This window comes from Podarcis bocagei (genome assembly GCF_964188305.1).
Source record: "Podarcis bocagei genome assembly, chromosome: 7".
NCBI lineage: Eukaryota > Metazoa > Chordata > Lepidosauria > Squamata > Lacertidae > Podarcis > Podarcis bocagei.
In genome coordinates, this window is record NC_138132.1 from 48,787,778 (window position 1) to 48,813,162 (window position 25,385).

At 46.5% G+C, this 25,385-nt stretch overlaps 1 protein-coding gene and 1 long non-coding RNA gene across 3 annotated transcripts in view; one reads left to right on the top strand and one right to left on the bottom strand.

The window, feature by feature from the left end:
- The first annotated feature begins 2 nt into the window (after window positions 1-2).
- Window positions 3-3,947, top strand: LOC308592401. Its single transcript, XR_014010496.1, has 2 exons — window positions 3-157; window positions 3,726-3,947. It is a non-coding gene; the product is annotated as an uncharacterized lncRNA (long non-coding RNA).
- Window positions 3,948-4,682: 735 nt separating this feature from the next.
- EDC4 (enhancer of mRNA decapping 4) overlaps window positions 4,683-25,385 on the bottom strand; it is a 31,067-nt gene continuing 10,364 nt past the window's right edge. Inside the window, exons 8-29 of one of the 2 annotated variants that reach the window (XM_081203789.1) lie at window positions 25,109-25,218; window positions 24,660-24,743; window positions 23,160-23,255; window positions 22,680-22,782; window positions 22,110-22,290; window positions 20,793-20,862; window positions 20,061-20,152; window positions 19,251-19,447; window positions 18,336-18,424; window positions 17,379-17,532; window positions 16,150-16,613; window positions 14,329-14,427; window positions 13,692-13,844; window positions 12,962-12,998; window positions 11,882-12,062; window positions 10,408-10,563; window positions 9,852-9,967; window positions 9,439-9,604; window positions 7,814-8,000; window positions 7,174-7,393; window positions 5,995-6,158; window positions 4,683-5,525 (exon numbers count right to left, since the gene is read on the bottom strand). In XM_081203789.1, coding sequence (XP_081059915.1) covers window positions 5,333-5,525; window positions 5,995-6,158; window positions 7,174-7,393; window positions 7,814-8,000; window positions 9,439-9,604; window positions 9,852-9,967; window positions 10,408-10,563; window positions 11,882-12,062; window positions 12,962-12,998; window positions 13,692-13,844; window positions 14,329-14,427; window positions 16,150-16,613; window positions 17,379-17,532; window positions 18,336-18,424; window positions 19,251-19,447; window positions 20,061-20,152; window positions 20,793-20,862; window positions 22,110-22,290; window positions 22,680-22,782; window positions 23,160-23,255; window positions 24,660-24,743; window positions 25,109-25,218 — 3,312 coding nt within the window. In that variant the 3' untranslated portion in view covers window positions 4,683-5,332. Of the gene's footprint in view, window positions 5,526-5,994; window positions 6,159-7,173; window positions 7,394-7,813; window positions 8,001-9,438; window positions 9,605-9,851; window positions 9,968-10,407; window positions 10,564-11,881; window positions 12,063-12,961; window positions 12,999-13,691; window positions 13,845-14,328; window positions 14,428-16,149; window positions 16,614-17,378; window positions 17,533-18,335; window positions 18,425-19,250; window positions 19,448-20,060; window positions 20,153-20,792; window positions 20,866-22,109; window positions 22,291-22,679; window positions 22,783-23,159; window positions 23,256-24,659; window positions 24,744-25,108; window positions 25,219-25,385 lie in introns of both variants that reach the window. The other variant, XM_081203788.1, reaches the window with a different exon arrangement.

Consider the following 25,385-nt stretch of genomic DNA (forward strand, 5'->3'; position numbering starts at 1 on the left):
TCTAGGAGCGGGCCGGGGTGGAACTGCTCCGCGCACCCGCCTTTTGCCCAGCGCCCTGTTGGTCTGCTGCCGCGCTCGCGGAGACCTGGAGCAAACTATTCTCAAAAGGCACAGGATCCGTGCAAGTTCCTGGGGTCGTCGTCCTGCACTGCAGCTCGTAAGGAACTTTTCTCTCTCTCTCTCTCTCTCTCTCTCTCTCTCTCTCTCTCTCTCTCTCTCTCTCTCTCTCTCTCTCTTGCCTCGTCTTAACGTCTCTAGCCCCGCCGGATCCGCAGTGCGGTGGCTGCCCGGGCGGCAAGCTTGTAAAAAGTTGCTCTTTCCTCAACCCTCGAAGCGGCTGGCCGCAGATGGAGGGGAGAAAGAGGAGGAGGAGGCGGCGGCGGCGGCAACGACAACAACTAGAGCGCTGGCGTTGCTTAGATCAGGGAGCAGCAAATAGCCCGACGACCTAGCGCCACCAAAATCACGGCCAGATCCAGCCAACTTATTTTAACACTTGGAGCAGAAAACCCTGCAAGCACCTCTCCCCTTCTTGGCCATGAAATTAATAGGTCTGAATTAGTCGTGTCTATTAACTTCAATGTATTCCTCTGAGTAGAACTTAGTTGGTTACAATATTAATAACAAATAAAATAGCTAACAATTAGTTGCCTAGGCAGCCACCCTACACAGTAGGGTTAGTCGGATTTAGGCAGGGGGACTGACAAGTGCAGAGGAAGGCAGGGAGACAATAGGTTGCCTTCAATGTAGCGCTAAGGCCATGGAGTTCCATCAGCACAAGGAGTTTCCGTGCAGATTGGAACCTCTTTCCCCACCCCCACCCCAGCGTGCCCCCCAAATCTATTTTTGGGTATCCTCCCAACCCTCCAGAGCAGGATATAGTTGGGAGGGAACTTGGGGGAGGAGAGAGGGAATTCCCATTGCTCTAGCAGGAATCACTGTGCTGGCTCCCGCTAGTGCAATAAGTTACTTGAACTTGGCCTAAACAGTATGTGAAACCAGAGCCAATGACAACCAGAGCCACATGATCTGTGCAAAAATGTGCCCACGTGTCCACTCCTAGTCCAAAGACCACAAGTGAGACCTTGAGGTCATAGTAAATAGCTCAATGAAGATGTTGCCCCAGCTTGTGGCAGTCATGAAAAATGCAGATTTCATACTAGGCATCCTTAGGAAATAAAACTGATGCCATTATATGAATCTATGGTGCAACAACATTTGGAATACAGTATACAGTGCTGGTCACCTCACATCTAAAGGGATAGTATAGAGTTGGAATACAGTGGTGCCCCGCAAGACGAATGCCTCGCAAGACGAAAAACTCGCTAGACGAAAGGGTTTTCCGTTTTTGCGTTGCTTCGCTAGACGAATTTCCCTATCGGCTTGCTTCGCAAGACGAAAACATCTTGCGCTTTTTTCTTAAAGCCGCTTGAAGAGGCGCAGTTGCGACGGACCGTGCTTCGCAAGACGAAAAGACTCGCGGAACGAATTCTTTTCATCTTGCGAGGCACCACTGTAGCTGCAGCTGCACCAATGCTTCTGAATACCAGTTGCTTGAAACCACAGGAGGGTAGAGTGCTCTTGGGTTCAAATCCTGCTTGCTTGGTTCCCAGAGGCAACTATTCAACCACTGTGTGAACAGGATGCTGGACTAGATGGGCCATTGGCCTGGTCCAGCAGACTCTTCCTTGTTCTTAGGCAGAGCCAACTCATCCTAGTTTTGTCTACACCTGTTTCCCTACTGTCTTATCCAATGGCAACACTGAGATTGAGGGAGAGGAAGCTGACCGTGAGTGCCGCCCCATGGACCGGAGGATGCAAGTGAGCAGGCAGGCAGGCAGGCAGGTGTGGGCTGGAAGAGGGCAGCTTGCGGTTGATGGGGCTTGTCTCAATAAGGAAGACGGATGCATGAGAGGATTGCCCTTCTTTGCTAGCCTGCACCCCACTTGCTATCAGATCTGAGCAAGCCGGCCAGCCTCTGAGAGGCAGGCATCTCAGCCCTTCCCCACTCCCCAGCCCTGGCACAGAAGCCAGCTGGGAAAGGGATATTTCCCTTCAGAATATACTTTAATCCCTAAAGCCCTCATTCCCAACTGCTATCTGGCTCCAGCCTCTTCACACACACAAACACGCACACACAATTGTTTTGTTAAATCACTTCAAGATGTTTTAGGAATGAGTCATAAATGTAATGGAAGTGGTATTGAAATGGGAGGTTAAATGGTCTTTTACAATGAGGGATTTTTATATAAAAAAAACCCCAAGCCTGTTACTCAGGAACAACTCCTTGTGAAGACTGGAGACCTGGGCATGGGTGGGTTGCATTTACGTCAAGTATCTCATTTGTTGTCAAACCCTCAGATCCGTGCCCAGACTCCCTGGCTTCTTACACAAGTTCAGAGGGTATTATATTGAATAGGGTTTATTCCGGGAAAGGATTGGCTGCTGAACTTTATGCAGAATTATTTAATGTTATTTTGGGCCCAAGGACAGGATTGGAAACTATTTCGTAGACAAATTTGAAAGCTAGATTAGAGGGGGGAAATTGGGTTGGAGAAGCCAGTAATATCTATATTGGCAAATATTAGGAAAACCTAAATATTTAACATAGATGATATAGGACCCCCAGTTCAGATCTCAATAATATGAAATCTTGTTTGACACTGCTGACTGATTAGTATTCTACAACCTTTAAATGTGTTCGTGGGAGGCGGTTATTGCTTTGTTGTTTAGGTTTTAACTATTTATTTGTGCTTTTATTCTGTGTGATCTTTTAGATATAATATATAAATCTAATAAATTAAACATATACACATGCATGTAAATAACTTGTAAATTTTTACTAGTTGCTGTGCATTTATCTATTGTACAAAAATGGAAAATGTTACAGGAGTCAGATGTGATGCTCTGGTATAAAAACAAATGGAATAATCCTATATATGAGATTACATACTATCTTAAGGCTTTACAAGGATTGGCTTAACTTTCAGGATGTATAGTGGAATTTTATTGTGTATGTAAACATGCATCATCTACATCAACAGCTCCCAAGAGTTTGTTTTGAACTTTGGAATTACTGATCTATTGGGTTTATATGATGACTTCTAGGTTTTCCCAGGTTGCAGAGGAAACCATAAGAAACTCATAGCAAGTATTGCTTCAGAGTACACTGCATGTGCGCAGGTGGAAAAGCAGACTTGCAAAGTGGTCCCAAGCACATTTTAGACAGTGGGAGGAAGAACAAGGAAAAAAGCACGCTCCAGCGTTCAAACAGCACCATGTGTTCTGGTGAAAGAAAAACCCTCTCCACAGCAGCTTTCTTGTTCTACTTGTGATTAAAAAAAAATGTATCCCAGGGATGTTGGATGCTGCAACATCTGCCTTAGCCCACAAAAAGCTTGATGCCCTGGCAACAGGAATAATCTCATTGGTTTGTCACAGCTATAAAGCCTGTTAAATGGCTTTCTTGCTTCTTGGGTTGGGAGCAACTGGGGGCTCTAGAGAGTCACAAAAAGGGGGAGATGCATTGAACTAATGAAATACTGAGGAAGGAGCCAACAGCTGGTGACCTGCAGTTGTTTAATTTTGGGGGTGCAGTTGAATTAATTAAATTTCAGCCATTGACACTGAGCATCCCCTCTCAGTCTGGGCCATCAGTATCCTGCTTGATGTTCCAGTGTCGGCAAAAGTGTACATTACATTCTAGCTGTGATTTTTTGTATCAGGTTTGTGTCCGTAAAGAACAACACCGACAAGGATAGAGACGGATTTAAAAGGAGGGCTGGGGTAAGAAGACTGCTGAAGGTTTACTCCAGGAAAATGCATGTCAGATGTCACAGAGGCTCCCCACCGTGGGACTGATAGCAATGTAATGAGGGATGCCATGAGGAAGAGGCAACAGGAATAGCTAAGGCTGTGACTAAATAAACATGGCATGATGAAGCTTCTCTTTGAATGACTTGTACATTCAACAGGGTTCATGGAGACGGGCCCTCTGGCTGTGATAACTGGGAGAGGGGGAGGAAATGCCCCTTCAACAAGCAGTCTTGCTAAAAAAAAAAAGCCTTTCCAATTTACTCTGGTTTGGCAGCTTCAGGCATAACAAGGGAGTCAGAATCCTCCCTGAGGATGGGTGATGGTGGGGATTAAATCTCTCAGCCAAAGGGTCACATTTCTTCAAAGCTAACCTTCCAGGGGCTGCTTGCCAATAAGTACATTTGTTCATACATATCAATGCCCCACTAATTCTTTTTTACACATGCACACTCACACCCAGTAGCAACGATCAAACTTGGAGACTATCCCCTAAGGAGAGGCAATTAGGCTTCAAGTCCCCACCCTGGATTTGAGAACAGCCTCTCGGACAATAAAATTTATTTTCCAAGACTACTTGGGGAGGATTTTGGCAGAGGCACAGCACACAGAGAGGGTTAACCCTTACCTACCTAAAGGCAACCCCGCAAGGTTCCTTCCCAAAGCAATTAGGCTTGAAAACAGCTTCCTATTGGCTCAAAGGCTGCTTTCAGGCCTAATTGCAGCATGCAGGGGTGAGGGGGAGGAGGAGTGCTGTAGGCCATATCGAGTCAGTGGCCTCAAAGTTTCTTACCCATCAGTTGCACTGTGACCAGTGCTGACTAAGAGAGTGAGCTCCTCCACCAGGCCCAGAACGAAACAGAAGCAGGTTTTTTTCCTCCAAAAAAGTCATTTATTGAACTTGTTAAACATTATTCAAAAATGAAAGATTAAGAGTCTAGATAAAAAGGAAAAAAGTGGTGTAAAAGCAAAATAATAATAATGATGAAAGGAGTTCTCTAACTCATGAACATGCTCCACCACACAAAGAACCAACGCTGCTTCCCAGGACGGGTGGGCTTCATGAACTTTTCATCCCTCACCCACAAGCAGCGCAGGTGGAGGCAATACTTCACTATGGCTGCTGTGACTCACAACCCGCTGGCACCTTTGACCTCCGACTACCTTGGCAGGGTACTCCTGAAACAAAAGGGCAAGGCTTGCCAAGCTCTGCCAAACCCCTCAAATTCTTGGGGAGGGGCTCCAAGCTAGAAAATAGGAGGAAGATGGGATTAGTGTCTGCGCATCTAACTTGTACAGTACAAAGAGAGGCAGGTGGTGGGTAGGGCCATGGTCTGCTCACACAGAAAAGAACTGGATTATACGGGGCTAACACAGCTGGGGCTCAGACCCTTCTATCCATCCCACACATCTGTAGCGCGGACGTATTTTCCCAGCAAGAGCATTAGAAAAAGAAAAGAAAAAGCCACATTTGGTTAGCAATGATGGACGCCCTTGTGGAGAGGCTGCTCGAGCCTTGTTAGGACATGCTGGGTGTGGCCAGGCCTTGAAGCATGATCATGAGTCGGCGGGCCGGCTTGCTCAGGCTGTTGTGAGGCTCTGCCTGCAGGAACTGGAAGAGCTTCTGCCGCACTTGGTTCATCACAGAGCCCATGTGGTCGCGGGTGATGGGGTCGCTGTGGTCTAGATGCATCACTGCCTCCTCCAGGTAACTGCAAAGGAGAGAGAGAGAGAGCACAGCACAGTTGTGATCCTGAATGCAAAACTGCAGGCATGTGTATACAATGACATTCCATGAATGTATAGGGAATGGGCAGAATTGAGCTCCCCGAGTTTCTCAGTTTTATGTGCGAAGAAAGCAAGTTTCCAGACCTTATGGATGCAAAGATGCACTTGAAGGTATGTGTACAACATCTGTTAAACTCAGAAATAAGAAATAGCTGAATAAGATGTCTAGCAGGTGCAGCTGGGCCTTTAGTGTCCCGCAAGGCATCCTTCCATGGCCAGCAAAAGCAGACTTGTACAAAGTAAGATAAATAACGCAAGTTTTTCCCAGATGCAGGAATTTTGTCTGCATTTTAAAGGGCGGAACATACAGGGCCCTGGTGTAGGAAGCACTTGCCACTTCCCTGTGGAAGGAAAGGATGCATCTACTGTTAGGCACCACTGGGCGATACTCACTTCAGTTTCAGTTCTGTCCGAGCTCCCAAATCTGAGGAGAGCTGCTGAATGAGAGACAAGAGGACAGGCTGGGACAGGGGGCAAGGATGCTGCCCAAACACTTGCTGAGGGTCAACTGTCTCACAGACGTAGAGGACTAGGTTCAAATCTGCTGCAGTGAGAGCCTGTAGAGAGAAGAGAGTGCCCTGGTTAGAAATCTACATTTCTAGAGAAGCTCAATATGGCTGAATACGGCTTTGAGCACAATAACACAGTACTCTTGGCCGTTTTGTTCATACATTGCTGAAAGCTGCTTTGGATAGCATCTTGTGGAAAAGCAGGACACAAACAAATGAGTGACTGATGTTAAATAGCCTGCTATTGCTGTTGGCACACATACCACCATCCAACTGTGTGCATGTATATATAGCGGCCAATTTAGGATTACACTTTGTGCAACTGATGAAGTGGAGTCTGGTCCACTAAAACATATGGCGTCATAAATGTGTTAGGTCTCTAAAAAGGTGCCACAAGCCTCTGCTGTATTTGTTGCAACGGATTAACACAGCAATCCGTCTGAATACTGCCAGTCAGTTTCACTGGGAGATCCCAAGTTCTACTATAATGAGAGAAGAATAAAAAATATCTCTATCCACTTTCTCCACACCATACCCTATCTTATAACCCTCACAGACTTAAAAACACTGATGGAAAACAACCCTTTCCTCAAACTTGAGTGGAAGTATGAAAGAGACAGCAAAAGTTAATCCATGCTAAACTGCCTTGAACACACAACATATAGATTGGTTATATATGCACCAGCAGGGCTACGCAGTCACGCTTAAATGATACACTTTGAACTATAAGACAGCTGCTCTGGGCGCCCCCTGCTGGTTCTAAGGCAGACCACCAGCTGCCCCTTCGTGACTCCCAGAAAGATGCCTCCAAAAAGGATGGGGAACCTGTGACCCATCAGAAGCTGTTGGGACTACAACTCCCAGCATCCCAGCCCATTGACTATCTGGTCGAGGCTGATGGGAGTTGGAGTCCAGTAACACCTGGGTTTCTTCTCTTTAAAAACCTCACGGTTCTCTCTCTACTGAGCTTTGTGCCTGCTTCCTTGAGGATGTGGCCATCTGGGTCCTTCAGAGAGCAGTTGCGTGGCCAGTGTGTTGCCTCTATGGTTGGAGAGATGCGTACCTGCTGGAAGGCTTGATTCAGGTGCCCCTGCTGCAACAGCTGTAACACGTGAGCCTGCTGGGACTGGAAGTCGAGGTGAGTGGCAGGGATCGGAGTGCCTGCAGCAGAGCGCATGGCCTGCATGATGCTGGAGGTGACAGCAGCCTGCTGCTCCTTCATGGCCATGCTCACCTCCCCTTTGATCACCCGCTGGACTTGGGCCAGGATGGACTCCTGCATGCTGGAGAGAAGAGAAAAAAGGGAACTTGGAGGGGCTGTGTAGATCCAGGGGGGCAGCGGTGGGGGGACAGAAGTGGGAAGATTGCAGGAGCAAGAGACTGGTTGTACATAATTCCAGATAACGTTCCCATTTCGTTCTCTGAACATTGTGCCCATTCCCAAGACAGAGCAGAGAAGACCCTGGACGTAGGGAAGCTTCCAATACTGATATTGCCCAGCTGGTAGAAAACTGCACTGCTTATGACCAGTGTGGCAGGGCAGGGGAATTTCAAAGGGTGTGTGTGCCCTGTTTTCTCATATGTGAAGGATCAGATGAGTCAGTTTCATGCAGATCTCAGACCCACTGCTATTAATCTGGTGCAAGACTCTCTGTTTTGCCCTTCCTTCTATGGGAGATGCCCCCATCTGCTCTGCCACTCACTTGCCCACGATGACGTGAAGCTGATGCTGCACCTCGGAGTGCATGCTGGCCGTAATGGTGGCTGCCAGCTGATCAGTTGTGCTCTGGAAGTTGTTGACCAGCTGCCGGAGCTGGCTCACAACAGAGTCCCGGGCATCCTGCTCTCGCGCTTTCTTACTCTTCATGTGGGTCTCCAGCTGCTGAATATCTACAAGAGAAGATTTACAATTACTCAAAAGCCAGCTGGCTACCATTGGAGTCCATTCCCACGGCCTCTGGCCTCTCTCCCACATCACCCTCAAATCCAACTCCCCTTCATGTTCCCAAAGCCTTCATACTGTAAACTCTGCAGCAAGGCACGAAAAAACACACGGGAGTTTTGTCTAATGCAGGGGTGGGCCTCACCTGTGGCCCTCTGGGTGTTGCTGGACTATGAACCCCATCATTATGTTTTTATATGTGCTGGAAGCTGCCCAGAGTGGCTGCAGAAACCCAGCCGGATGGGTGGGGTATAAATAATAAAATCATCATCATCCCTGGCCATTGGGCCATGCAGGCAGGAAATGATGGGAGTTATAGTTCAGTAACATCTGAAGGGATGCAGGTTCCCACCCCTGATCAAAGGCACCTTTTTTATTTCTGCTGAGGAACAGGGGTTTTCTGAATGCACAATGTGAAAATGCTCGAGAGGGATTTGGGCCATTGCCTAAACTGCTGGTTGTGTTTATCCAATGGCAACCATAAGCCTGTTTACCAGGAGCATTGCCCCATTCTCAAAGGTTCTGGGCAGTAAGAAAGGAGAAAGCATCTCACTAACAATTCCATTTGAACCCCATTCAAGAACCTTAAAGATTTAACAAGTATTAGGTATCCTGACCTACCAGCTAAGCCCTGACTCCTAAAAGCTGATCTGAAGAGGAAGACCTTCTCAAGGGATGCTCAGGCATATTTTTCAAATGGAGAGGGCACTAGTGTCTTGAAGCAACTACTGAGAATGCCTCCTGGTTCACCCTTTTTGTCTTAAAAAGTACTGCTAAGAAGGCACTTGTAGTTTAGGAGAACGAGAAGGGATCTCTTGGAGCCAGCAGGTTCCAAAATATACTGCTATTCAAGTCAAGGAGGGGCTTCATCAGTCGAACTCTGAACCATGAATTGTACCCTAAAATCAACAGGAAAATAGTCTGTAGGACTGGAGCAATGTGCCACTCCTGTGTTCTGCACCAGCTGCTGAGGCCTGAGCTTGACAAAAGGTGTTGCAGCTTTATCACCTTAAGAGCAGTCCCAGCTAGCAGCCATCACTGGACTATAAGTCTACATAGCCCAGAATTCTGTTCCCACACTACTTAGCTGCTTCAAGGAAGCCGACATGCTGGAGAAGGAGGTATGAGTCTTTCTACATAGCCTTCTGGTAGCCTCCTAGCGTGAGATGTTCCATTTAACCATAGTGGCTGATAGCCTTAAGAAACACACCCCTCAGACTCATGAAAGAGAAGCCTATCAAGGCTACTGGATATGATGATGGCTTTTCAAAAGGGCATTCCTGCTTTCTGGAGCCTCTTTTTTGCCCCACAGTTCTGTAAACTAGTGTTTCCCACGGCTGACAGTATACAAAGCTGAAAAGGAGAGGAGCAGAGAGTGGGGCATACATTCTTGTGTGCCTTGTTTGAAGGTGTCATTGATCTGCTGGAACATTGATTGACAGCTCTTCTCAAAAGCAGGAAGCACCACACTCTGGAACGCCTCCCTGTATGCCGACTGCATGGGGCCCTGCAAGGCATCGGCAGCCGCCCGGGAAATGGCATCTGTAAGGTTCTGCAATCAAAACACAATCATAGCTCCGTTTACTGAGGTTTCTGGTCTAAAAAGGTGTCACAGCCATCAAAAATATGAGCCGATGTCTGGCCTAGCACATCAACACCTTGAAAAGGCGCTAGGAGGCAGCAGTGTTGCAGCTAAATGGGCAGCCTGACCAGAACTCGCTACCCCAGCACCACAAACCACCTTCCCTCCCTGTCAAACTGGCAGGGATCTGCTCCCAGCAGCCAACCCCACCCATTACCTTTGATTTCACCAGTTTGGTGACGTTCTCCTTCAGTGTCCCCTCAATGGCTGTAAGCTTGGTGGCAATGGTGTTATTCAGCTGCCCAGTGATGGGATCCAAAGTCTTGGAAACACCTTGTTAGCAGAGAGACAGCAAAACAAAAGTCATGCCCCCATTTTATCCCTCTTAAATAAATGAAGAAATATATGAGGACCTGGGGAGAGGTCCATGCATGGACCATCCCTTGAAACAATGGCATCAACCCTTCCTGCTTTGTTAACTCTCCAGGGAGAAAGAAACTGGGTCGCTTATCTGTAGCAGAGAAAACTCTTGGGCTCTGCTCTCAGCAAATCCTGGGAACCCAGATCTTCACTGAGCACCACAGGATAACCGCTTACTGCCGCCTTTGTCAGCTTGGTGCCCTATAGATGGACCAACACTCCCAGCCAGCACCGATGGGAGTTGTAGTCTAAAGCATGGAGGGGAGGCAGGAAGGAGAAGGCTGCTCTACTTCCAAAGAAGCACCTCCTTAGTTGTTTTGCAAACTGATCAGAATCCAATATGCGGGGCTTACACGGGGGCACCGTCTTTTTCATCTCCTCGCGGATGGTCCTTTCCAGCCGGTTGCAGGCAGCCGTGGAGAGGGACTGGGAAAGCTGCTGGGACAGATGCTCCTGCAGTTGTCCACTGCGCTGCTGTCCCTCAGCTAAGGCCTGGTCCAGCCTCCGCTCTGAAACCGCAGGAGTTAAGGAAAGCAAAGGGAGAGACCATGGCTCTGTGCTAGGGGACATGCATGGCATACGAATGGTCTCTGCCACCTCCGGCTACAAAGGAAGATGCAGTAGGTGCTGGGAGAGGCCTCGGCCCTCAACTCTGTGGACAGCCGCTGCTGAGCTAGATGATCAACAGCCTGACCTAGCATGGGGCAGCTTCCTCCCAAACCATCAGGTGGGATCCTCATTCCTCATATCTTACCAGCACTGCTGCCACCAACACCGGCAAAAAATAAATGAAAAAAATGTTTTTATATACACCTATCTGCATATATTGCCTTTGGAGTATAAACCCTACTTCACAGGACTTTTGCAAGGAAAAAAATAGAAGAGTGCTTGGAAGAAAAGCAGGATACAAATGTAAGAACATAAGAAGAGCTCTGCTGGATCAAGCCAAAAGCCCAACTAAGTCCAGCTTCCTGCTCTCACAGTGGCCAACCAGAAGCTTATAGCAAGCTGGACCTGAATGTTTTTCATTAAAAAAACTTTTTATAATGAAGGTTAACAGTATATATTTAGTTTTATTTTCTACAAGTGGTATTTCACGCCTTTTCTTTCAGGACTGGAACTTAAGGGGCTCTTCTCACGGAAGGGGACCCAAGCACTAAGGCAGTTGTTTAGCCTTACCTACAAAGAGAGAGAAGGCAGAAATAACCATTCCTGGATAACCTCCGCCACTGAAGGAAGAGAGGAAACTATGGAATAAATTCTATGGACAAATATGGACTCTTTTTATTTCAGGGGCGGGGAAGCCTTGTCAGCCCAAGGGCCACATTTCCTTGGCAGCCATCTGCTGGGGGCCAAATGTTGGTGGTGGGTGTGGCCAGAGAGAGAAAAAGTGGGTGGAGCAATGGATACAACTCCTGCCTTTGGACAGCAGGCAACATTCCAGCCTTGCAAAAGTTAAGAGGTTTTACACACACACATCCCCTGCCCCCAATTTCTCCGCTGTTCAGCCAGAGAAGCAGGAGGCCAGTGTCTTTATTCCAGCTAAGCAAAAGCATTCAAAAGCATGGAGTAGAACTGATGAGAGGCGTGGCTTGGGAATGGGGTTCCCCACTCTGGGACAGAGTAATGGCTAAACTAAACACAATAAAATTTAATGGACATTTCCCTTCACTCCAGAAGGCAGTCAGCTATATTTAAACATGTGGTTTTAAAAAAGGATCAGGGATTCCAACAGAAACTGGGCACAGTCCTCATAAGCGCTCAGCTTTGAATGGGACAAACCCATGACAGAGAAGGGCCCAGAAGGCACTTTTCTGGGAAGGATACGCTCCTGCTCTTGCTGGGAATCCACCACTCGCTCAATGTGGCCCATGAGGGAGCTCTGCACAGCATCCAGGTGGTCGGTGAGCCTCTGCATGAGTTCCATCTGGTTCTGTCTCAGTTCAACAATCTCCCTCTGCTGGGTCCTCAGAAGAGACAACAGCTCATCCTGGTACTCAGGAGCAACCTATTGGAAGAGGAGGCAGGGTAAGCACTCCATTGGAAGAGGAGGCAGGTAAGCACTCCAAGCACTCTCAGTGGATCCTCTCTGTGTTACATGGGAGGCAGCAACATAAAGAGTTCAACCCAATGATAAGGAGCCACTTCAGAGAAGGCCAACAAAGCAAATTTAGCAAATCTCAAGGTGCAGAAAGTCCCAGGCTCAGATGAGTATCCTAGTGGAGGAATATGGTAACATAATCCTTCATTTTTGGATTCCCAAAAGGAATTTAGACAATGGATGAGGACAATCTATAACAGCAGTATTTGACTTGGTGTACCCCAAAACATCTGGATGGCACTAGGGTTGGCGATGGGTGAACTATATATAAAAAAGCAGTGGCCAGAGTCTTAGCAAAAGGCGTCAGACCAGAACATAATAATGTTAAAAAGGGGCATAAGACATGGGGGTGTCCATTTACCCACTTCTCCACCTTTTAAAAATTGAACCCTAAATCTGTACAATTCCATAGGAGGAAGAGATGCAGGGCATCCCCCATGGCAGGAATGTGGAACTGGTACGCCTTGTCCTGATTTCATGTGGGGAGTGAGGGGAGCATGGAGAGAGAGAGAGAGAGAGAGAGAGAGAGAGAGAGAGAGAGAGAGAGAGAGAAAAGAGAGCTGAAATGAACAGAGCTATAGAAGGAAGGGAAGCTCAGGGCAAGAAGTGAGTTGGAATCTCTGGCAAAAGTGACTTTTCCCTCTCCCTGCAGCCTGCTAGACTAGGAGGAAGACGGTTGAGGAGGGAGAGAGAGAGGAGTCCTATTTTTGATCCCTAACACAAGAAAAAGTTCCCCACCCCACCTTTTGGGAAGGAAGAACTGAAAGCTTTGCTGTATATGGAATTTCTAAAATAAAAATACTCACCTGCTGATCAAAGGCTCTTGGGGACTGTTGCACATCCCTGAAAATGAAGGGAAGATGTTAATGCGACGACTGCGTGAATTGCACATCACAAGCACTGCATGCATAACCAGGGGGATTATACCAATGTGGCCTGCTACAAATGTCCTGATTGCTTCAAAAAAATAAAGCGTGTATTTTCTGACTTGGAAATGGCTCTGCTACAGGGTGGTGATCTCTACACACACCCACACCCACACGCCAATTGAAAAGTACAGAGAGCTGAATGAAGACTTAAGAACAAATTTTCTACACTTCTGCTCATCTCCTCCTCCCTAATGACCAAGAGGAGGAACAAATGCAGGATTCATTTCTAATTTCACCAGTTCCGGGCTCGCTGATACGTGCAAAACAGGGATCATGGTTTAAAATTAATTCCAATCAGCTTCAAAACAAGCCGCCTTCAAGCCATCTGTGGGTTATGAAGCTGGCTTGTTTTGCGAACTAGGTTTTACTTTAAACCCTGATTCCTGGTTTGTATGTAATGACAAGCCAGGAATCAGGGAAGAAGCACAGAATCTGATTTATTCCTCCTCCTGGCTGAAGAGGAGCAGAAGAGGGGAAAGCTAGAGCCTATGGCTTCACAGGTTCACAGAGGCTTGGTCACTTAATACAAGCCCTACCACCGTTTCCAGCCTTATAAGGAGGCTCCACTTTGCCGTCATTCCCAACCTTCCAAGCAGCATATGCTCACCCATCATCTTTCTTCCCCTTCCTCTTTAGCTTTGGAGATGCTCGAGGCGACACTTTGGCTTTCCAGTCCTTCACAGGCAGGCGCTGTGCAGCTGCTTTGGCACTAAATCCACCAGACGTAGAAGCCAAGCTTGCAACTTCATCATCATGGTCACTGCAGAGGGAAGCCAGTCCTGATGAGTACTTGCCCCAACACAGCAGTCTTAAGGCAGACCTTGCGGTCAGCAACAGAAAAGGGGCAGAAGCCACCTAAGTGGAACTGGGGTAATGCGCCAATTGACGCTGCCACAAACTTCTACAAGAAAGCTGCCTCTAGTTTCAAAATTTAACAAAGATAGCTCCGCTCTTATCTAAGAGACCCAGCTTTGTACCATCATGATTAGCCGGCCTGTGGCACTAGTGTCACAGGCAGAAGGAGCCTGAGGTATTGCACATGCCAGTATGCTTGCATCTGCTACATCCAAAATCCTAGTTATGAGCAGCCAGTTGTTGCATGCAGAAGGTCAGAGGGCAGCATGTGTCCTCAGTGAGCAAAACAAGGTGAATATTCAACTGATTCACTGTGCCCAGAAACATCCACTGAGCACATCAGAAAACTGCAAAGGGGAAAAGAGAGGGGGATTGGCACGTGCCAATACCTTTGTTCAGCGCTGGCATCCTGGCTGTCATGCTGCAGGAGGTGGTAGCTGTGCCTGTGGTAGGAGCTCTTGTGTTTCTCTTCCACTTCATTCCTGGGGCTAAGGGCAGGAGAGACCGGGGAAGAGGAGGAAACAATTCCATCACACTGAATTTATTCTGCCTCATTTTATTTATCTAACTTTCTTATATGCCCCTTTATGTTAGACAGACTTCAAAGTGAGCTTCCATAGAAATATACACCTATAGTAAGAAAGGATTGTACAATGGTACCTCGCAAGACGAATGCCTCGCAAGACGAAAAACGCGCAAGACGAAAGAGTTTTCCATTTTTTGAGTCGTTCCGCAAAATGAATTTCCCTATGGGCTTGCTTCGCAAGACGAAACGTCTTGCGAGTTCTTGCAAGTTTGTTTCCTTTTTCTTAAAGCCGCTAAGCCGTTAATAGCCGCTAAGCCGCTAATAGCCACTAATAACCGTGCTTCGCAAGACGAAAAAACCGCAAGACGAAGAGACTCGCGGAACGGATTAATTTCGTCTTGCGAGGCACCACTGTATAAGTACTCAGAGGAGACCCACTGAAATCCATGGGCTTATGTTAGTTATGTCCATCTACTCTGAGCAGAACTAACATTGGCTAGAAATCAGAACAAACTAAGTATCATACCATTCAAAGTATACAAAATAATTCTTAGCAGTTTTCATGCCACTCAACAACGGAACAAGAAAGAGGGCTGAACTGGAGAAAACAGAGTCAGCTCCAAAGACTTTTATAATAAGCAAACGGGTCTGGCAAAACCCATTAACGTTGTGGCAATCCATGCTTATGAGTGGAGGACGTTCCATAGCTGGGGTGCCACCACATATAAGGCCCTCTTCCAGGCCCCTGCATAATGAGCAGCACTCACAGGCAGGACCACTAGTAGCACCCCTACTGCTGGCTTCAGGGCCCGAGACAGTTGGTATAGTGGGGTACTCTGGTAAGTACTGAAGTCTCAGATCTAATCCATGCAAAGGATGGGAGCTGAGCACTCAAGTGCAGAGTAAGTGCTGAAGCTTTCATTTCTGTGCGAAACACCCAAAGCAAGTATGATTTTCCTTCAGGCTGGCCTGTGGGCTCAAACCAAACATAGCCATTAAAAGAAAGGGCCAAACAGTAGAGCTGGGGTTAGGCAGCAATTGAGTCAATGGAGACTTATTATCTCTTATTTTATTTATAGCCTCCAAGGCAAAGCACATCACTCTCCTCCTCCTCCCTTTTAGCCCTACAACCTTCTGAATTAGGTTAAGCAGAGAGATAGCAAGGCCACCCAGTAAGCCTCGTGGCCAAGAAGGGATTTGAACCTGGGTCTCTACAACCTTAGCTTGACAATCTAATAAATACTATGCAACACTAGACATGACTGCAATAGGTGGAGGGGAAGTGGAAGAGCACGGGCTTTGCATGCAGAAATCCCCAGGTTCAATTCCATTTTCAAAGAATCATGTGACAGGGCTGGCATAGGCCTCTCTATCCCTGACATTCCTGGAGAGCCACTGTCACCACTGCCTACTCAATGGGCTAGATGGACAAAGAGGATGACCTGGAATAAGGCAGCTGCTGATCTTCCAGTGCAGAAAGGAGATGGGAGTTCAAGACAACATGTGATGGCCCATATCACCAGTAGGGAACTTGTGACCCTGGACATCATCTTGCTGGACTACAACTCCCAACATCCAAAGCCATTGGCTGTGCTGGCTGTGGATGATGGAAAGAGGACTCCAAAAACATCTGGAGGCCCAAGATTGGTGCGTCCCCAAAAGGAAGGAAGGAGATAGTGGGTACCTGTCTGCCATGCTGTTCCTGGTCTCCCTGGTGATGTCAGGGGCAGCTGGCCACGGTTGGCTCACGCCAGCGTCAGAAGCCACGTTTTCCTGAGGTAAGGCCGCCTCCAGCAGCGAAGGCGCAGTCAGCATGTCCACTTCATTGGGGGCCATGTCCAAGGAGTGATGGCTGTGCTCCGAGCTGTGACGATTCCGTGGGGAGAGCAAGTGCAAGGCTGATGCTGCGGAAGCCATACTGTCCGCGTGATGGTTGGAATCCAGGATCTCTGTGGGGAGCCCAGGGGGGCCGCCTCCAAAGCTGCGCTGCAGGGTCTCAGAGGCAATCTCTGGGATGTCCTGAGACATGGCGGTAGAGGCAGAGGAAATGACGTCTGGGGAGCGCTCACGAGTAGGCGAAGACTGGGGCACCACCAGAGGCTCCACTTCCTGCCGCTCTAGCGCAAGAGGGGCATTCCCTGGGGAAACCTTGACCAGAGAAGGGAACAAGTTAACCTTTTCCCTTTCATTCTCCACACTATCTAGGAAGTTTACTTAGATGCCCAATTGTCTTGACAACCTTCCTTCCTAATCCCATTTTTTCTTTCTTACATTTTAAGTATATATAGACTCCTTTTTGGAAGATGCCCCCAAAGCAGTGTACAATTAACACAGCAAATCGAAAACATGATGATGATTTGTACATAGTGAGGAAACAGATTAAAAGTTTTGCAATATTTACTGATCATTTTATTACTTTGTTTTTAGTAGGCCTTTCGCTTATAGGAAACTCAGGACTGAAAAGAGGTCATGGGGAATACCTGTATATCTGTAACACACAGCTTGATACAACTATATGTCTTGGGGCAGCTTACATAAGCAAAGATATTTTTCTACATGCAATGACCACGTTGGGGCACCCCCTTTTCCTATTTATGGGGAAGAACACATGCGTTGAACTCAGTATGGCAGAAATCAGACAGTATACCCGAGACCAGTGCACTCTAGTGCAGGCGTGAGGAACCTTTGGGCCTCAAGATGCTGGCTGGACTCCAACTCCCATCAGCCCTAGCCAGCATGGCCAATGGTTAAGGTTGATGGGAGTTGTAGTCAGTAACATCTAGGGAGGGGGACTGGTTCCCCACCCACTGCTCCAGTGGCTTTGGGCACCCATACCACATGCACACGGTGTGGACAATGACACAGTCAGGGAGAAAGGTAAATCTTTGCATGCTCATAGAAAATCCACCTTACCGGGATGGGGGCCTTTGGGGTCAGTTTGTCAGGAAGGCCAGGGAGGAGGACCGAATGACTTCGAGGGCTTGTCTGCAGACTTCCACTGCTGCCGCTTAGGGTAAGGCTACTATCCAGCTGCATCTTTGGGCTCAGAGACACTTCTTCAGCTGGCCTGCAGCGGGAAAAAGGCAAATTTGTCCATAGAGGTTACAAAAGAGAGTGGTCTTGCAAACCCCAATTAAAAATCAGCCCAGGGAGAAGGGTTCCGACAACAGCATGCTTAAGGAACTGTGCCACTGACTTTACTGTCCTATGCGACTGTCACCCAAGCAACGCTCTCATAAAGAAGACTTCCTTGGGGGACACTGTATGGGAGAAGCTGAAACAATGAATGCTAAAAAGCTAGAAGGGGACCTACAAGAGGTGGTCATCCATTCCCTCAAGTAATTCAGAGCTGTGGTGAGAAGATAGTGGGAGAGCAGCGACTGCAGTCTTACTTGTGTCACTATCTGTTAGTACATGAGAAATCTGAAGCCTGATGGCCCCTCGTGGTTCTTGCCTGGTAAACAATGCTGAACTGGCCTCTGTGCTCTTCTATATCCTACAGCTATATTCCAAGGAACAGGGGTTCCTCCCCTGTCCTGCAAGTCTAGGACCCTCCACTATCTGCCTACAAGGTCACTTCATTACCAGCCTCTGCTATCTATTCCAATTATATGAAGCAAAACCTACAAATCTCAGGAAATGTTCTGGGGAATTGAGCTGAAGAACAAAGGGAATGCCTCTCCTTGGGAATAGGGATAGCGCATTTGACAGCTGCAACTCTGAAGATGACAGAAGCGCCGCCATAAAAAAAGGTCCCTGAGATATCCGTGTGAGCCAGTTCATTTTCATGCCTGGTTCTGAAGGGAGTCTCCTTGCCCTTGAAAGTACTCAGTGGGTAGCACAGGGAAGGAGTCCTTGCCTAGGGCTTACCTGGGAATGGAGGGGTCACTGACGGAAGAAGTGCTCATGGTTGTGACAGCTGTGAGGGAACTAATGCTGCTTCCAGGTGACACCGTGACCTGGCACAGAAAATTCAATGGTGTTAGAAAACTCTGCCAGCAAGCATTTTAATTGAATACATACACAGTATTGTCTGCTAGTAAACACTCCTCGTGTACTACATTATATACATATATTTATATATATGGAGTAAATTACCGTATTTTTCGCTCTATAACACGCACATAGTTTTTAGAGGAGGAAAATCCATAGGCATGCCACCCATAGGCATTCCCTCCATAACACGCACAGACATTTCCCCTTACTTTCTAGGAGGAAAAAAGTGAGTGTTTTATGGTGCAAAAAATACGGTAACTGCACCACCCAAAAACTATTTTGCCATTATAAGAAGCACCATACTTCTCCTTACAATTCTGATTTTCTTAAAGATTGCTTTTAACTTTTACTGACATTTTTAATGTATATTTTATATTCTTTTAAACAGCTCAGAGGTTTTATTTACAATTAAGTGGTATACAAAGTGGTATACAAATTGGGTCAAATAGTTAATTCCAATTAGAGCTTAGAACAGATTTGAATAACTGCTGGCTTAGAAATATATACAAGGAACAGTGGAAATTGCTTCTCTGTTCTTTGTTGTCCTGAGCACCATCTAATCCAGATTTCCCCAACATGGTGCTCTCTAGATATTTTGGATGACAACTCTCATCAGCCCCAGCCAGTAGAGCCAGTAGTCTAGAAGTTCCATCATTCCAAGCAACATCTGGAGAGCCACAGGTTCTCCACTCTTGCTATAAGCAATCCCAAGTCTTTTACGTTATAATATCCAAATTGAAGGCAGCAAAGGAATTTGCTCCCATCTGAAACGCACTCTAAGGAGGTTACCTGCTGCAGAGATGTGCTGGGAGTCATGAATGCATCTGGAGTCATGAGCTTGGGTTTTGTGTCATTGGAAGGGGAGAGGAAATCCACGGGAACAGATAGCTCTGAAATGCGGCGCAAGTCAGGCTGTGAGCCATGCACGGATCCCTTCTCTGATCCAAGCCCTTCTGCGCCCAGGTCAGCAAGGTGATCTGGGAATGCTTCAAAACACACCAGACAGTTTAAAAGCAACTTGTACAGAGAGAGAAAACAGACATTTAAAACCACACAGCCTCCTTCGACCAGCCACTCAGTTAAACACAGGTTGGGGAGGGGTGGGGGTACAGATTGCAAGACAAACCAAAATCCCTGGCTATTCTCAGAGACTCGGCAGCAAAAGTCAGGGTCAGGCAAGATTTTGTCCAGAGGCAGAGAAACCTAGGCTACGCAAAGGTGCCTTATACCAGATCAGACTCTTTGTTCATATAGCCCAGTATGGACTACTCTGCCTGGCAGCAACTGAAAATGCCAGGGACTAAAACTAGTTATAAATAAATGTAATAAACAAGCCAATACATCTTCTGATGTACTCTACCACTGAATTAAGGTCCCTTTCCTGAAATGAAGTACCACAATTGACAAAAGGATTGCCCACAGTCCAAAAATAACCCAGCAACTACAACAGACTTGGGATCCAGAATTCTCAAGCACTAGCAAGAATTTCCATTGTCAGCTTTGAGACATAGCAAACTTTCAAATTTGGGTACCTTGATATCAGATGGAATAGTCAAATTAACAAGGAAACACAAACATTTTTTAGAACAGAGGACTCACCAAAATCCTCATGGGAGCCATGGGGAGGAATTGGAGCAGCTGTGTCTGGACTATGGAGAGGCTGGAATCTGATCTGCACATCCTGAAGGGCCCTGCAACATCCAGATAGATTGTTTTGGTTTACAAACTTGGCCTCGATAGGCAAACACCATGCTAAACAAGCAACGTTGTTTTGTGCAAAAGAAAACCAGTAGCAGACAGAGATTCTATTAAAACAGTGTACTCCGCTGTCACTTCTCATTTGCATCTGACACTTGTAGCTCGTTTGCTAAAGCTTCATGCACAGGTGCAATTGGGTCTCCACTGCTCCCCTGCACACGCATGCCTTGTGATCCTGCAATCCACAACATCCCCCATTAAAGAGATGTTCATAATCCCAACAACAAAATGTTTGCATTATCTGCACCTAATATTTGCATTGCATTCCAAGTGCAGAATGAGGGTTTATTTGGTACATAACTGGAATTATTTTGGTGAGAACCACTTGCATTATGATGTAACCCTTTGGTCACAAAGCCCAGGACTGCTGTTTTGGGAGCAGCAAGCAAAAGTTATCTCTGTTTGGAGGAAATGCATGAAAGGTCACTCCAGGGCAGTTAAGAGGCAGTTAGTTACCTATGGTACCATCCCATCTTGTGGGTTGGCAAAAACTGAGCCTGTATTAAGTCAGTAAAGTCTTGTGACAAAATTAAAAGGCAGGCCTGGAGAACAGCTGTCCTACAAAATACTCACTTGGTGTGGACACAAAAGAGTTTGATAAGCACCCCCGCTGCTGATTCTACCGCTCCAGTACCTTGAGTACCTTCTAGGAAAAAGAAAAAAATGGATGAAATTTTATTTTTCTTTATAACAATATATATATATATACTGCTTGGTTGTAATAAAACTTCTAAGTGGTTTACAAGACATATAAAAATAATCAGTAAAAACAGAAACATTTTTAAATATTTTTTAAAAAACATGTTTTCTTCCTGTTTAGCAGGTAAAGCCTCCTTGCTCACCTTCTCAGTAAAGTAGGATAAGGCTGCTCACAGTGTAAGAAAATGCTCAGGATGGTTGCTCTGGCACAAAAGTACAAGCCTTACCTGCTCTCAGGCAGAAGGAGCCAAGGAGGGATGTACCATTCTAACACTCAACACTTGAGAAGAAAGACTATGACAGAATTCCAGTATCCCACAAAACCATGGTTCGTGCTAACAGCAGTTTTAAAACAAACCATGGTGTGCTCCAAAGATACAATGAAACCATCATTTATACTGTGTGTTTTCTCGCCTACTTCCCGTGGAATCCCTGGGATGCTGTCCCTTAAATGCTCTGCTTTGGCCTATTGCAAAAAACTGACAGTCATTAACAGGTTTACCATACCCACTGAGTCAATCACCCATCTCCTACTACCCTCCTGAGAAAAACCCCACCCCACCCTCCCACTATATATAAAGGTCTGGTGACTTCTGTTTCAGTGTATCTGAAGAAGTGTGCGTGCACACGAAAGCTTATACCAAGAACAAACTTAGTTGGTCTCCAGGGTGCTACTGGACAATTTTTTATTTTTTAAAATATATTTCGACTGCATCAGACCAACACGGCTACCTACCTGAATCTAGCATCATTTGTTGTTTGCTTCTGTTTTGGCATCTTTGTCTTACACTGTTGATATATTGGCATCAGATTAACAGCCGAGACCAAAGCAGTGGGCAAACTGTTAGCTAGGTGGCCACCGGGAACCCAAACCGAGAGCCACTCAAGTACTTCTGTTTCCATCCAATCAGGCATGGCAGACTCCCAAACCAACAATTCAGACTTCAGTCCAAATGGCAGGTTTCAAGTCAGCTTCAAACTATGGGTTTCACATTATAGTTTGTGGGCCAATGACCAATCATGATTTACAGGTTTGGACACCATGACAAACCAGTTATACTTTGTAAACCATGGTTTTGTGTGACTAGAGAGGCAAAGCTTGCATAGCATTTGGAGAATCAGGCTAGCTACCAGAGAGACAGTCATCTTTCTCTTCCTTACTTTTGATGAGACACATCTTTTATCACTCACCTGCACTAAGGCCATCGGTCTCCTCTTCTGCTGGCAGGACCTCTGTGTGTCTCAGCCGGCAGCGGCTGACCACCTGGATGCCAAAACTCAGGACTGGATGAGTCAGGAGAAACTCTGAGATGGAGCTGAAATAAGCTTTGCCCTCCTCCTGGTTCTGCACAAGTTCCATCACATACAAGACCTAAGAGGAAAGCATCAGGCAGATACCCTGTAGTAACGTAAGCAATAAGGGGCTCTTGTACCAGGAAGGACACAAGTGCACCTGCACCTTGGGCCACGGAACAGGCTAGACACAATGGGAGAAGCCAACACACCGCCTCTCCGCAAACCCAGCATGAAAGTTGGTCAGCAGCACTGAACTAATTCTGGATTCACAGACTTTTCTGAAAATAAGAACTTTTAAAAGTTTACACCCACTAAAAGGAACCGAATGCTTTGCTTAATCAAACAGCTGCTCCTAGCCCCAACCATCTCTTTTATATGTTAACAACAGACCCCACACTCCCAAGCCTAGCAGTATTGCAGATGCCTTTTCCTCTTGCACCCAACCTCTCAACAGAACTTGCCTACCTTTCTCTGCACATCACTCAAAATCAGGTATTCAGCTGAGAGATCCAGGCAGGCCTTCAAACTAGGAAGGACACTCATGGAGCTGAATATATCCGGAGAAAACCTAAAAATGACACAGTGAAAACAGTTTCCCTCAGATGTCTACTAATAATCTTTCTCTTTAGCGACATGTTGTGTGCATTGCTGAAACCTGCCTTTTTAGGTACATAGAGAGCCGCCTTATACAGAATCAGACCATTAGTTCAGCATGGTCTACTCCGATTCTCCAGAATTTCAACCAGAAGCATTCCCCAATCCTACCTAGAAACACCAGGGACGGAATCTTGGAACTTCTACATGCAAGACAGATGCTCTAACACAGAGCTAAATCACTGGCAGGGGAACGAAGACTGTTAGTTGCCCTTCTCGGTTATCCTTCCACACATACACATTCATTACGGGCTCCTACTGTGCACAACTGATGACTAGGGCAATACTTACCGGACAGTCTGTAGGCAGGTCCATGATACAGTGCACCACATCTTCAGCTCTCGATTCTGTTCTGCTCCTGTGATGAGAAACCTCCAGAAGGGAACTCTGCAGAAATGAAAGGATGGATGAGAAGGAACGAGTGATGACTAGAAACGGCCATTTTGCTTGCTCCATAGCTTTATTAATTTGTTTGCCTTCACATTATTCCAGCCATGTGAGTGGGGAGTCGGGATGTGGGGAGATGTTAGCTGTGCTCTGTCACGTTCCCAACAGGCCATCTCTCCAAGTCCTCCACACATTCAGGCTCCACTTCTGCCATGGGATGCCTCCTCTATCTATGTAGGCTTCCTGTGCCATACAGAACTCTCAACTCGCAGGGACCGAAATCATGTGGGGTGCCTATAGAAGTAGAAAAGGCTCCCCACTTCAAGACCTCAGCCAAAACCCATAGAAGTCAAGATAGCTATGAGCCCTCAGGAACATAATGAAGGTGGTGGGGCCAATGAGCACACCCCTACTTTCCTTCTCTAATTGTGTAGAGGGGTGAAAGTCTGAACAGCAAGCCTCTGAAAATTCTTAACTGGCAGATTTTCTCTCATTCAAGTTGATGCCTCTCCTCAAAAACAACTAGATAACAGACTCTCTTAACTGGCTGGTTCTCTTTGCTGAAACCAAAGCATTACAAGATTGTGGTACAGAGACTGGACCTACAGGACATGTGAATTGTACTCATGTGTGCATAGGGAATCCAGAAGCACACCTTCAGCTGCTGGGAGCATTCACCCATTCTCCTGTGGGTCTGCTCCCCTGTCTTTTAACTTCTTGCAAGGAGGGGGAAGGAAGAGGAAAGAGGGGTTGTTCTTTCTGCGGGGCACATGGGTAGAACTGGCACTCAGCATCTGCTCCTCATTCCATGCTATTCTTGGGAATGAGGGGCAGGAAGGTAAGTATATCAACATTTTCTGGCACAGCAGCAGTGCTAAGTCATATTATGATACACTCTACTCTTACTGCAAACACAGGGGGAGTTCGTTTTCCAGTAACTTGTTCCCTATAATTTACACAATCTTAAAAAGAGTACAGAACTCAGGAACCTTAATAAAGCTTAAGGATCAACAGGCAGCCAGAACTGATGCCAAATTTGAAGCCAGAGACTAGGTTCCCAGTTCATGGCAGGCTCATAGACACTCCAGCCACAAGTGTTCAAGAAATGAGGGTAACACTACAAGGCATGCCTATGTTGCATCCCACAATGCTTCTGAAATAATATTTAAGTTAAATTTGCAGACATAAAGGCTCCCCCTTGCCAGCACTTACACCTGGAGGAATAGAGGAACTAGACTAGAAAGTTGTAAATGACTGATCTGTAGGGTCCTGTTACTTTATTATAGCAATGAATCTTTGTGGGGTAAATACAGAGCAAATGTATTTATTTTTCCATACAGTCCTGCTTCCCACCGGAAATGGGACATCCTTAGCAAAAAAAACAAAAACAGAATCATGTCTTACTCTGGATCTTGTTTTTTATGGTTGTCACAGAACAGCAAGCAGGAGAGAGGTCTACCATCATGAGGCTTCCATTCATGCAGGCACCTAGGTAGGAAATCAAAGAAATGATGACTGAGAGCCTGCTCCTTCATAACTGCAGGTGTGAAATGGCTCCTTTAGGCAGCAACTTGCTCTCAAGAATCCAAACATTATTTACATGTGGACAGTCAGACAATAGAGCACAAGAACTTTAATAAAGCTTGGAGGTCAGATGCTTTGGACTACAATTTCAGTCAGTATGGGAAAGAGGATGATGTGAGTTGTAACCCAAAATATCTGGAGAGCACCAGGAATATTGTTGTAGAACAACAAAGTCATGCCAAATTAAGACTATATTTGGAGCAAGGGACTGGGCATGTAAGTAGGCTTGAGGCACACCAAATCAAGAGACACTGAGCTTCTGAAGTTACCTTGGTTCATCCTGTCCTTCTATGTAAATCTGCCAGAATTTGACAAAGCCATCATGACTTGCGGTAGCCAAGACAGTTCCATCTGGGGAAAGGGCTCCCTCACTCAGACGCTAGACAGAGACAGGGGAAAAAATCAGCTTTCACTCAGCAATACAACTTCAATGAAATACAAAGCAATGACCTGGTTTGCACCCAATGCTAAGATGTGATTTATTTAGCTTAAATGTGCTTGCTTGTATGCTGGAACCCAACCTGGTCAACTGTGGTTTGTTTGTGG